Source organism: Tamandua tetradactyla, chromosome 2, assembly GCF_023851605.1.
Source record: "Tamandua tetradactyla isolate mTamTet1 chromosome 2, mTamTet1.pri, whole genome shotgun sequence".
Lineage (NCBI taxonomy): Eukaryota > Metazoa > Chordata > Mammalia > Pilosa > Myrmecophagidae > Tamandua > Tamandua tetradactyla.
In genome coordinates, this window is record NC_135328.1 from 194179491 (window position 1) to 194190429 (window position 10939).

General features: G+C 55.8%; 1 protein-coding gene across 1 annotated transcript; it reads right to left on the reverse strand.

The window, feature by feature from the left end:
- Positions 1-2168: 2168 nt before the first annotated feature.
- Positions 2169-9995, reverse strand: HCRTR1 (hypocretin receptor 1). Its single transcript, XM_077137306.1, is given in 9 exon segments — positions 2169-2369; positions 4096-4217; positions 5506-5732; positions 7416-7531; positions 7862-8105; positions 9138-9316; positions 9503-9749; positions 9751-9799; positions 9967-9995. Coding segments are annotated over 9 exon segments (1404 nt in total). The 3' UTR covers positions 2169-2178.
- Positions 9996-10939: the final 944 nt, after the last annotated feature.

Consider the following 10939-nt stretch of genomic DNA (forward strand, 5'->3'; position numbering starts at 1 on the left):
TCCTCCCTGCCTCGCCTCTGTGAATCTAGCTCTGTTTGCCAGCCTCCATTGACAGAGAACTCAGTGCCTTTCCAGGCAGCTCATTTCCTCTTTGGGAGAGCATTCTTCCTGATGTGGGTGCCAAATCCTGCCACCTTTGGCTCTGGTTTTCTCTTTGGACCACCCTGTACTTACATCGCCCCTTTCTGCCTGTCAACCCTTTAGATATCTGGAGACTGTCACCACATTTCCCAAAGTCCTCCCTTCCCTCAGGTGGAGAGCCCCTGGGCTCTTCAGCAGCTCTTCACTGAGCAAGGTTTTAGTTCTGCTTGGCATCCTAGTCATCTCCCCTGAATTTTCTTCCTCCCACCTGAGTCCCCAAAGTAGATACCTAAGGCCCACCATGGTTCTGGGTTCAGCCAGCAGAGTGTAGTGGAACTGTGGCCTTTAGGGACTGCTTCTGCTGCTTTATTTCCCCTGAGCCAAGAGTCTGTAGAAACCTGTCTTTAGAGTGGTGCTGAGGAGTCCCTCACCCTGTCCTTGTGCACAGCTCGGGTCGAGGAGCCCAAGACCTGGGTGGGTCCTTGTAAGCAAGAGGTTCTGAGCTTAGGGGTCAGCCCCTACACCTCATACTGCACCTCCAAGCTTGGCTTCAAACTGCAAACGGCTCTGGATCCTAAGGCCAGAGAGAATGCAGAATGGATAGGGCAGCCTGTCTAGCCTAGCAATGATTACACGTGGGCTACTGCACCATCTGGAGAATGGAATGACATATATATACCATATCTCTGTGGGTTGGGTGGGAGGCTTCACCTGCGCTGCGTAAAGCATGGTGCCTAAGAGGATGGGTGCTTAAGGCCTTTTGGGCCAGGTTCCTGGCAGGACCTGGTTTGCCCCCACTTCTGGGTGAGGTCTGAGGGAGCCCTGCAGCTCCATTAATTAAGTTAAGCAGACGTGGGGCACACATGACTGAGCTGGCTTCTGCCAGATGTCTCTGTCCCTCTCAGCAGAGCAGCACTTCAGATTGCACGCCACGTTCTGCTCTGGCAACAAGGTTCAGGGCCTCTGACAGCCCTCCAATCGTCTTGGTGGCAGACAGAGCATCTCTGACTGAGTCTGTTTGGCTTTCTCTTTTTATCCTGTGAGTTTATAGAAAATAAATGCAAACCCTGATTTCCAAGAAGGTGAAGATAACAGTAAATAGGCCTGAGCAGCCCTTTACCTTCTGCAGACCATTGGCCAGCAAGCAGACAGATGTGCCAAAGATCAAGATCTTGGACATCAGAGGACTGGCGCCATATGAGGAGGTAGCACCATGCGTACTCCAAGGCCAGGGTCTGCGTCCCTTTGGGATCCAGTGGGGTAGAGGGTGGGAGGGGTGGTGAGCAGAGGATAGCATTCCAGTGCCTTCTTGCCCTTTCCCCTACCCCCAGGTTCTCCCCCTTCCCTCTGCTCCTAACCTAAGCAGCAACAGATTTTGTGCAATGACAAGGAAAGGGAACATTCAGTGCCAGGCTTTTAATTACAACTGCTTCAGGCTGCTGGCCCCCATGCCAAATGGACACACGGAGAGTGTTTTATCACACCACAAAGCCAACAGGCTCCAGTCTATGGTGCGTGCACTCAGGCACCTGGTATGGGTGGGGCTGTGATCGAGTTCCCACTGGAGAGCGGCTGGGCCCAGGATAGCTTGTGCAGGCATCAGAGTGCTTGACCAAGAGCAGCCCTGGTCCAGATGGAAATACCTGCTGGGACCTTTACAGCAGACACCAGGGAAGGCCTGTATTTGGGCAGAAGAGGGGGTCTTTGGGAGGAAGACCAATTTCTGGAAAGGTAATATGGATGGATGATACTGTGGGGTATGGCCAAATGAGAGGGCAAAGGTAATCATGTCCCCAGCACTTTACAAGGAGCTTTCTACGCTCTTGAGTATGTCTGATCCTCTCAGCCCAGCTTTGGAAACAAGCTCAGAGAGGGCATGTGATTTGCCCAGAGTCATACAGGCAGAAAACTGGGACTGAAGCCCAGGTCTCTCACTCCATCCAGCACTCTTCCCACCACAGCACAGCGGCCTCGCAGGGGTGGGGCAGATCCCCCAGGAGCCGGGAGAGCAGACTGGCAGGGCGCAGGGTCCACCTCCTGGAACTGCCCAAGCAGGGAATGGGTTATACCTCCCTGAGCCCCCAGGGCAGCCCTCGCTCAGGGGAGCACTGTGGTGACGCTGGTGAGCACCACATGCTCTGAGATTTTGGAGACGGAGCACCGGCTCTGCAAGGACAAGGACTTGTGACTGGCAGAGGAGCGGGGGCTGGGGGCCTTCAGAGAGCCACAGGAACCCATGCCAGGCAGGCAGCAGGAAAAGGCGGCCTTAAACTGCTCCCGGAATTTGCCTTAGTTGGAAGACAAAAGATATAGCCGTAATGAGACAGATACAGCAGGAAGGGGCCTTGGGCCCAGGGATACCCATGCAGGTCCAGTCAAGCTGCCTGTGAGAAGGCAGGGGCAGGGGCAGGGGTAAGGGGTAGATCTGCGATAGAGAGAACCCCAAGGCGGCCTCCTCACTGCCATGGAGAGGGAGGACAGAGTCCTTGGGGCAAGTTCCTGGGGAGAAATGCAATTTTTATCTGATTCCTTGGCTGCACTTTGGCTCAGAGCCTGGCTCAAAACGTGGTGTATAGGGCTTCAGGTCAGCTCTGTCCTCCTTGGAGTGCATATGCAGGGGGCTCGGAGCTCATTATCTGTTGCTAGGCTTTCTCCTTAATGATTATGACAGCCGCAGCAGCCTTCACTGAGGGCTGTGCCAGGCAATGTACTGTGGCTCTCGTGGTCTCAGTCCCCCTTGCCCCCTGAATCATCCCGGCACCCTGAGAGGTTGGAGCCCTTTATCCTCACTTCCTGGATGAGATGGAGGTGCAGTGGCTTGCCCAAGGTCACCCAGCCAGAAGTTGTAGCTATCTAATTCTAAAGTCCTTAAAGGGGAAGACTGCATGGGAGGGAAGGACTTCCACAACCACCTGGTTCAGCCAAAGCATACCAAGGAAACTGTTTTTTTCCAGAATTGAAACCTCCTTGATCATGCTTCAATCATGATCTCCAGTTCCCAGGACAGGGCCAAACACACAGTAGCTGCTCAATAAAGGTAGACAAAACAAAGGGATACATGGCAGGAAGTTTTGCTGGGCATTTCCTTTGCTGCAAAGGTCATCTCACCTCTGGGCTGGAAATTAGCCAGCCAGCCTTTTTTGAGTCTCAATGAGGACTATAATATTGACCCCTGACCCCTTCTTCTTCACGGATGATTTGTGTCAGAGCTTGAACTATCATCTGGACCAGTTCTATAGAAGTCTGGCCCCAAATCAGAGGCCTGGTAGTTGCATCTCTGCTGGCAAAGGGGGCCAGGACATTACCACCTGAGGCTGGGAAGTAGAGGGAGTGGGAGATGAGAACTGTGGGATGGAGAGGAGAGGAGGCCTAGAGGACTGGGTTCTCAACTGGCAGAAGGGAGAACAAGAGGGGTGGTGCTGAAGGCAGGTGGATCCAGGGATAGGTCCCAAGATTCTACCACTCTGCCAGTATGTCTAGCCCTTTCCTGGCCCTGGGCTACCTCTGCGGGCATCCCTCCCTCATCCCGACAGCTCAAGAATGCATGGTCCCCTCAGGCAGGTGCCCCCAGAACCTCTCCCCACAGGCCTGGCTCCCTCTGGAGAAGATGAACTCATCTCCCTGTGTTGATCAGAGAGGGGCTGATTGGAGTCCTACTGTGTGTGCACCCAACGGGGGTAGCGGTGAGCTGGCCTAGTGTCTGTCCTTTCCACTCACTCACTGGTCTGCAGTATCTGCAAAACCAGATATTGGGTGCCACTCAGCTTTCTATGGCCACTTTTGGGCTGTGGCCTGTCTCCCACTTAAACCCCGTTTCCTGCCTGGACAAGGCTAGGTTTTCCCCTGACTGGGGGCTCCAGAAAGGGGTCACCATTCCCAGAGGGAGATGGTACATCCTCCCCCCACCCTACCCTTTCCTTTATTCGGGCCATGTTTTGGGGGTGGGAGATTGTTGCATCTTGGGGGCTACTGGCCATCCTGCCCCCCACTGCTCTGCCTCCCCAGCCCACTCACCACTGAGGAAGTTGTAGATGATAGGGTTGGCAGCGCTGTTGGCATACACCAGCCAGTGGGAGAAGGTGAAGCAGGCATAGACAGCTTCTCGGTCGCTAGCTTGGTGGAACATCCCAAACACTCTAGGGCCAGGGTGGGGGACAGTTAGAAATGGGGTCAATGTGAGTGGAAGGTGGGGGGCAGGTCATTCACAGAACTCTGACTGCAGAGCTGTCATGTGCTAGAATTCCCACTGTCCAATTCTGTCTACCAGGTGGACAGTCCCAGGGCCTCTGGGTTTGGTGTCTTGACCACAATTGCGGTTTCTCTGGCCAAGAGGAGTGTGACCAGGGTGAGCCTGGGGACAGGGACCAGAGTACATCTGCTCAGTCATCAGCTATCTGATCCCCTGCCTCTCCCCCATCCCTTTCTCATCAGTAGTATAATGAGTCATAGACAACATCCATTTTTTCAGATAAGGAAACTGAGGTTCAAAGAGGTTAAGTAACCCACACACAGCCAGGAAGTGGCCAAGCACAAGCTCAAACTGAGATGGTCTCATGTCGAATTGCCCATATTCTTTCCCCAGCACCTGTGGTCCCTCACCTGCTGTGCCCCTGGGCAGGTCACTTCATCCCCCTTAGTTTCAGTCACCTCCTCTGAGAACTCTATGAGATGAATGATGTCAAAGTGCTTTGCAGAGGGGGCCTGCCTATGGACAGGTTTGAGCATTACAGCTGAAGCAGTTTGCAGTAGGAGGGAAGCAGATTCCTCTGGGGGCCCAAGCTCTGTGCTGAATACCAGTAGGAGCTTGTTTAAAATGGCCTTTCATATAAGCTTGCCAGTCCCTGAACAGGCCAAGCTCTTCCTCAGGATCTTTGCAGCCTCTACCTGCAGACACCTGCATGGCTTGGTGCCTCACTTCCTTCAAGCCTCTGCTCAAATGTCTTTTTTTCAGAGAGGCCTTTTTTTTTTTTACAAAAAAAACAAAACAACAAAAAACCATTATATCTAATAATAAACCAAAAACCAACCTCTGTCACTCTTTATCCCCTTTCCTTATTTTATTTTTCTTCATGCAGTTATCATGCCTGATGTTATATATTTATTTTGTTTGATTGGAATTCATTTTCCTTCTCTCCCACTATAACGTAACCTCTTGGAAGAAGGGGGCTTTGCCTTGATCACCCAGCCCTTAGAATCTGACGATCAAGTGAGTGAGTGAATGCATGAATTTTCACACTAGCCCCAGGAGGCAGGGGCTGTTATTACCCCTACTTTAGAGATTGAGGCCGGGAGATGGGCAATGACCTGCCCTGAGGTCACACAGTGGCTAGTGAGCCAGGCCTTCCTCCAAAGCAGAGAGGAGTGCTCCTTCCTCCGACCTCAGAACTTCTCCCCAGCCCCCGACTGGCCCCTTTGTGCTCTCACCTCTTGAGAACATTGAGGACGCTGATGGGCAGGTAGCAGAGGGCGAAGACCAGCAGGACCACCATCAGCATCTTGGCCGTCTTCCTGCGAGCGCGCATCTGCTTCACCTCCGCCAGGAAGGCCCGGGCCCGGGGCGGGGGCTCTGCACTCAGGCCCTGGCCCTGGTCCTCCGACTGCTCCGAGGGCCGCTTCCAGTTCCGCACCAGGGCTGAGGTGGTGCCGGGGATCTGCCCAGCACACACGGAGACAGAGGCGGTGGGTGGGAGGGGCCTTCCCTTTGGCTGCAGCCTGCACTCTAGGCGGAGGCTGCCTGGACCCCACGCAGGGTGGAGGTGAGCAAAGGGAACAGACCCTTGCAATAGAAAGGAACCTAACATGAATGATAAAGACTAAGGCTGCTTCTAGATTCGAGAGTGAATAAGTGCTTCCACTTTCCATTAGCTAGCTGTGAAACCATCTTGCAAAAAGCCTCGCAATAGTTGAGGCAACTGGGACTTACAGAGGTGGAGGGACAACCCCAGGTCACACAGCTGATAAGAGTAGACCTTTGACAAGGCCCCAGGCTCTAGCCTGAGGCCTGCACAACCTCTCTGCACCAGTCCTTCCTCCTTAAAGCTTCACTTCCAGCTTTGGTGGGAGGTGGGGAGTGAGTTATGCCTCCCCAGTGGCTGTGGTGGGGTGAGCAGGTTAGCAACATGGATTGCCCAGGGTCTCAGAGCACAGATCCCAGCCTAGGTCGGTGCCCACAAGCCTAGGTAGCTTCTGGGCTCTTGGAGCAGCCTCAGACATCCTTGGAGCCTCTCCCAGCACCAGACACCCAAATCACCCCACAAGAAGGGTTTGAATTTGGGAAACAGGGTCTAGGGCCAGCTCAGCCATTCATGAGCTGTGGGAAAATCTGATTGGCTCACTTCCTTTTCTGAGCCTCAGTTTCCCTGTCTGTGAGATAAGGATAGTGTCCTATTTGACTGGGCTGTGAGAGGCAGATGGGCAGACTGCAAGGTAGACCTCAAGGCTAGCCAGCCAAGGAGGGCCTCACTCAACAGGGCATTCCCAAAGTAACTTCCCACTTAAACCAGGTTTCCTGCCTGGACAAGGCTAGCCAGTCTGTGTCTCCACCACATGCCACCCTGTAAGGCCTGGGTCAGTACTGCCTGAGCAATGGAAAGAATGTCTTGGTGTGAGAACATCCAACCTGGACTTGGTCATATTTTGGTCTGCGTCCTCTCACTGCCCAGACACTGATCCAGGACTCATTCCCACTAGTGCCAAGGGCCTCTGAGCACCACCCCTCCCTTACTCCCCAAAAAACCACCACTGTGGGTCAGTCTTTACTGGAAAAAAGAGGACAGGTCTTGGGACCGGAAAGGCTCTGCCCCTCACTGGCTTTGGCAAGCTGGGTGCCCTTACTTAGCATTTGCAAAATGGGTAGTATTGCTCCTTTCGTTAGATAGTGGTGCCAGATTTGGCAGGCAGCCCAGGGCTGCCATTACTATCATTGTCATGGCTATCACCTGAGCATTGGAAGCCGGGCTCTGGAAGATTGGATCCCCCAATCTTCCACTCATTAGCTGAGTGATTTGGGAGGCTTTACCTCATCTCTCTGGGTCTCAGTTTCCTCATATGTTAAATTAGAATAAAAATAGTGTCTACTTCATAAGGTGGTGAAGAGGATGTGAGCTCAGCTGGGTATGGATGGTACAATAAGGACAGCTATTAATATGATAATGATGTTAGTAGGCGGTTCCCCTGGAAGCACCAGCACTTTCTGCTCTGAGTTCCACCTGTCTCTGGGCCTGGCCGATCTCTGCCCGCAGCCAGATAGGTGCAGAGCATGGGACTGTCTACTTCCTTAGACCAGGGTCCCCAACCCCTCCCAGCCCGGGCAGTGACAGTGGAGTGGTCCTCACCTGGCGGCCCCACAGCTTGCGAAAGATCTGGAAATAGGCCATGGCCATGAGGCCCAGCGGGGCCAGGTAGGTGACAATGAAGAAGCAACTGTGGTAGATCTTGGGGTAGAGCTCATCTGCAGGGGCCAAGAGAGGCAAGGTATGGGCCCTGTTCAGGTGCCCCTCACCCGCCCTCATTAGCAATGCCACCCTGGGGGCAGCTGGGCCCCTCTAGGTACTATGGCAGAAGACCTGGGAGCTGCCCAACCTGGAGGAACCCCTAGCAGATGCATAAAGTGGTCACCCAGGAAGCACTCACCCTGGAGGCATCCCATAGGGTGTCCTCTTGGGAGACACCCACCCTGGCGGTGCCCACCCTGTAAGTATCGCAGGCTAGATACCTGCTGTAGGGGAAGATGACCCAGAGGGGTCTACCTCAGGGATGCCTGCCCAAGGCTGGCCATTACCTGCCCAGCGCTCATCACAGACAGAGAAGAGCCGGGTACGGTTGGCTAGCTCTGGCAGCACGCTGCTGCACTCCATGACGGCGGCCTGGGGCACCATGACGGCCAGGGACACGGCCCAGATGCCCAGGATGGAACCACGGGCACGCCGGGCGGTGCTTTTGAACATCAGCGGGTGGCAGATGGCATACCAGCGGTCCAGGGCGATGAAGCTGAGAGTCAGCACTGCCACGGATACGGACACCGCCTGGCCCATGGGGACAGCATAAGTCCTCTTGGGGGCCACTCAGAAGTGTGGGAGTTGGTGAGTGATGGTCTCCCATCCCAGAGATGTGGAAGAGCCAAGAGTGGTGTGAGCCCTGACTCCACTCAATTCTCATGGGCTGTGGGAATTTGGGCCAATCCCTCACCCTTGCTGAGCCTCATCTGCAGAATGGGAGTATGCCATCTGCCTGCCGGGGTGCTTGTAAGAGTAAATGAAATCATGCATAGGAAACGTCCAGCCCAGGACTTGGCACCCAAGTGCTCTCCTACTGTGAATAACTCACTGTTCTCATCCTCATGGCAACTCTAAGAGTGGGCTGTTATTACTTCCATGATAGAGGTGAGGAAACAGACATAAAAGGGTTAAACAACTCTAGCAAAGTGAATTCCATCCCCTGTCTGTCTTTATTCTCAGGGTCAACAGAGTCAGCCAGTTGTATGGAAAATCTCAAAACAGTGGGAAATCCAAGAGGCATGCTCTCTGCCCTGGGTTGCTATCCCAGTCTTTTAGGAAAAAGGAATCCTCCTTCTGGGAGGCAGAGAGGAGCCTAGGCTAGAGGTATGGGTGGGCCTTGCCTCCAGGGGTGTTCCCTCTCTTCTGGGGTGCAGGGAGAGGGTCAAGGGGCATGACTGAGAGATCCCATCGGCCTCTAGCCAGCCAGCCCTCCCTCCACTCCACTAACCCCATGGGCTGGCCTTCCCCACACACCTCGATTCCCACCGTAGGGGAGGGGGACCAGGGCATCCCCCCTGGGGAAGCGTGTGTGCCAGTCTCTGTGGAGCGGTGCCTCTGTCCTCCACTGTGTGCCCACGTCCTCGGGTGCGACTGTACATGTGTCTGCCATGGACGTGTATCTATCTGTGGATGTGTCCGGAAGGTAACCTCGGCATGAGTGCGGGGCCTGGGGACCCCCTTGCTGGCAGTAGAGGATGGTATTGCAGGGGTCCTGAGCCACCATGAACTGTCTGAAGGGCAAGTCTGTGTGTGTGGGGGGAGTCCCTGGGCAGAGCTCACCTGTAGGTAGGGGATGACCTTGCAAAGGGTGTGGCCAAAGAGCCAGGACTCAGTGATGTCCACCAGCAGGCTGGCTGGCAGGCAGATGGCAGTCACCAGCACGTCAGCCAGGGACAGGTTGACAATGAAGTAGTTGGTGACCGTCCTCATGTGGTGGTTCCGCCACACGGCCAGGCAGACTGCGGGTGGGCGGGGACGAGCTGGAGCCTGCGGCAGGGCCACGCCCACCCAAGCTCCGCCCTCAGGGCCAGCCCCTCCCAACACTGCCCGGAGAGAGAGCGTTACCAGGGAAGAAGGCGAGGTCCAGAAACCCCTCCGGTCCCCAGGGGAAATCCGCAGTGCCACGGGGCAAGACCTAGACCTACCCAGCGTGTTGCCCACCAGGGCCACGAGGAACACAGCCACGTAGGCTGCGATGAGGACCCACTCGTACTGCTTGGGGTACAGATAATCACGCCACAGGTAGCGGAGAAACTCGTCTTCGTAGTCGGGGGGCGCGGAAGGCGGCTCCCCGCTGCCAGTGGGGACCCCTGTGTGGGCCCCTGGGGTGGTGGACATCCTAGACTCTGCAGAGGGAGGGGAGCCAGGCCTGGCCTCAGCCCACTCCCCTCGGAGGACTGGAATCTTGCACCCACGTCTTTAGGATCCCAGCCCCAAAGTTCCTGAAGGAAGGAAGGAAGGAAGGGAATTAGGGTAAGTGCAAGCACTTTGCATATAAATCCTCACAGTTGTGTGGGATAAGGGTGAACCTGAGATTGTGAAGGAAGAAAAACCCGGGTTCCATCCCGATTCCGCACACATCAGCTGTGCTGCCCCTTGGATAACTTACCTCGCCTCTTTCAGCCTCAGTTTCCCCATCTCTCCAATGGAGTCCTAAACAGTATCTACCACACAGGGCCGCAGGGAGGGGGAATGCGCTCTAATGCACGCCGAGTGCTCCCCGCAGAACCTGGCACGGGAAGTGGGCTTCAAGGACGTTGCAGGTTAGTGTTACTAGGGAGCCCCGTTTTGCAGACAAGGAGACGGAAGCTCAGGGAGGTTGAGCCCCTTCCTCGAGGTCACAAAGCTACCAAATCGGCTCTGTCTGAATGCACCAAACACCATAGATTTGAGAGGGGAAGCCATCCCAACTGAAAATATTCTTCCCTGAGTCGGTTCGCAGGCCTGGAGTTGATAAAAAAGGTCAAGGGAGGCGTGAGCTACCCGGGTCCCGCTGGCCAGACCTGTCAGCCCCTCCCCGGTGGGGACTCGCGCGCGCGCGCGCGCACACACACACACACCCACACCCACACCCACACACTCCGGGAGGGACGGACGACCTCCCTGGGAGTGAGAGGAGAGTCTCCGCCCAGCGACCAGGCCCCTCAGACCCCCTTTCTAGCCGACCCCCCCCCCCCGTCCCCGCCCCTTGCAAGCCTCGGGGCCGCGATGCGCCCGGGCGGTCGCCAGGGGTCGCTGGGCGGGCGCGCAGGCCGCTCTCCATTCATAAATCCGGCCCCGCTCTCGCCCCTCCCTCCTTCAGACCCCTCCTTCCCCAGGCTGGGCAGGGACGACCAGGACTTGTGTGGGAGGGTTGCCTGTCCCTGGAGACCCCTGGGGGGAGGGGGAGAGGACTCCGTCATGCTCCACCCTGCGCCTGCGGATCCGCTGCCTCAGCGGGACATCCGTGAATGTCGGTGGCTGCAGGGGGCTCCGTGTAGGGAGGGGCATTTAGGGGGTCCGCCGGAGCCTGCCGGGCGGAGGGCAGAGCCGGCTGGGGACTCAGCCTCCCCGCACCCAGGTATTCCCCGGGGACCCTTGGC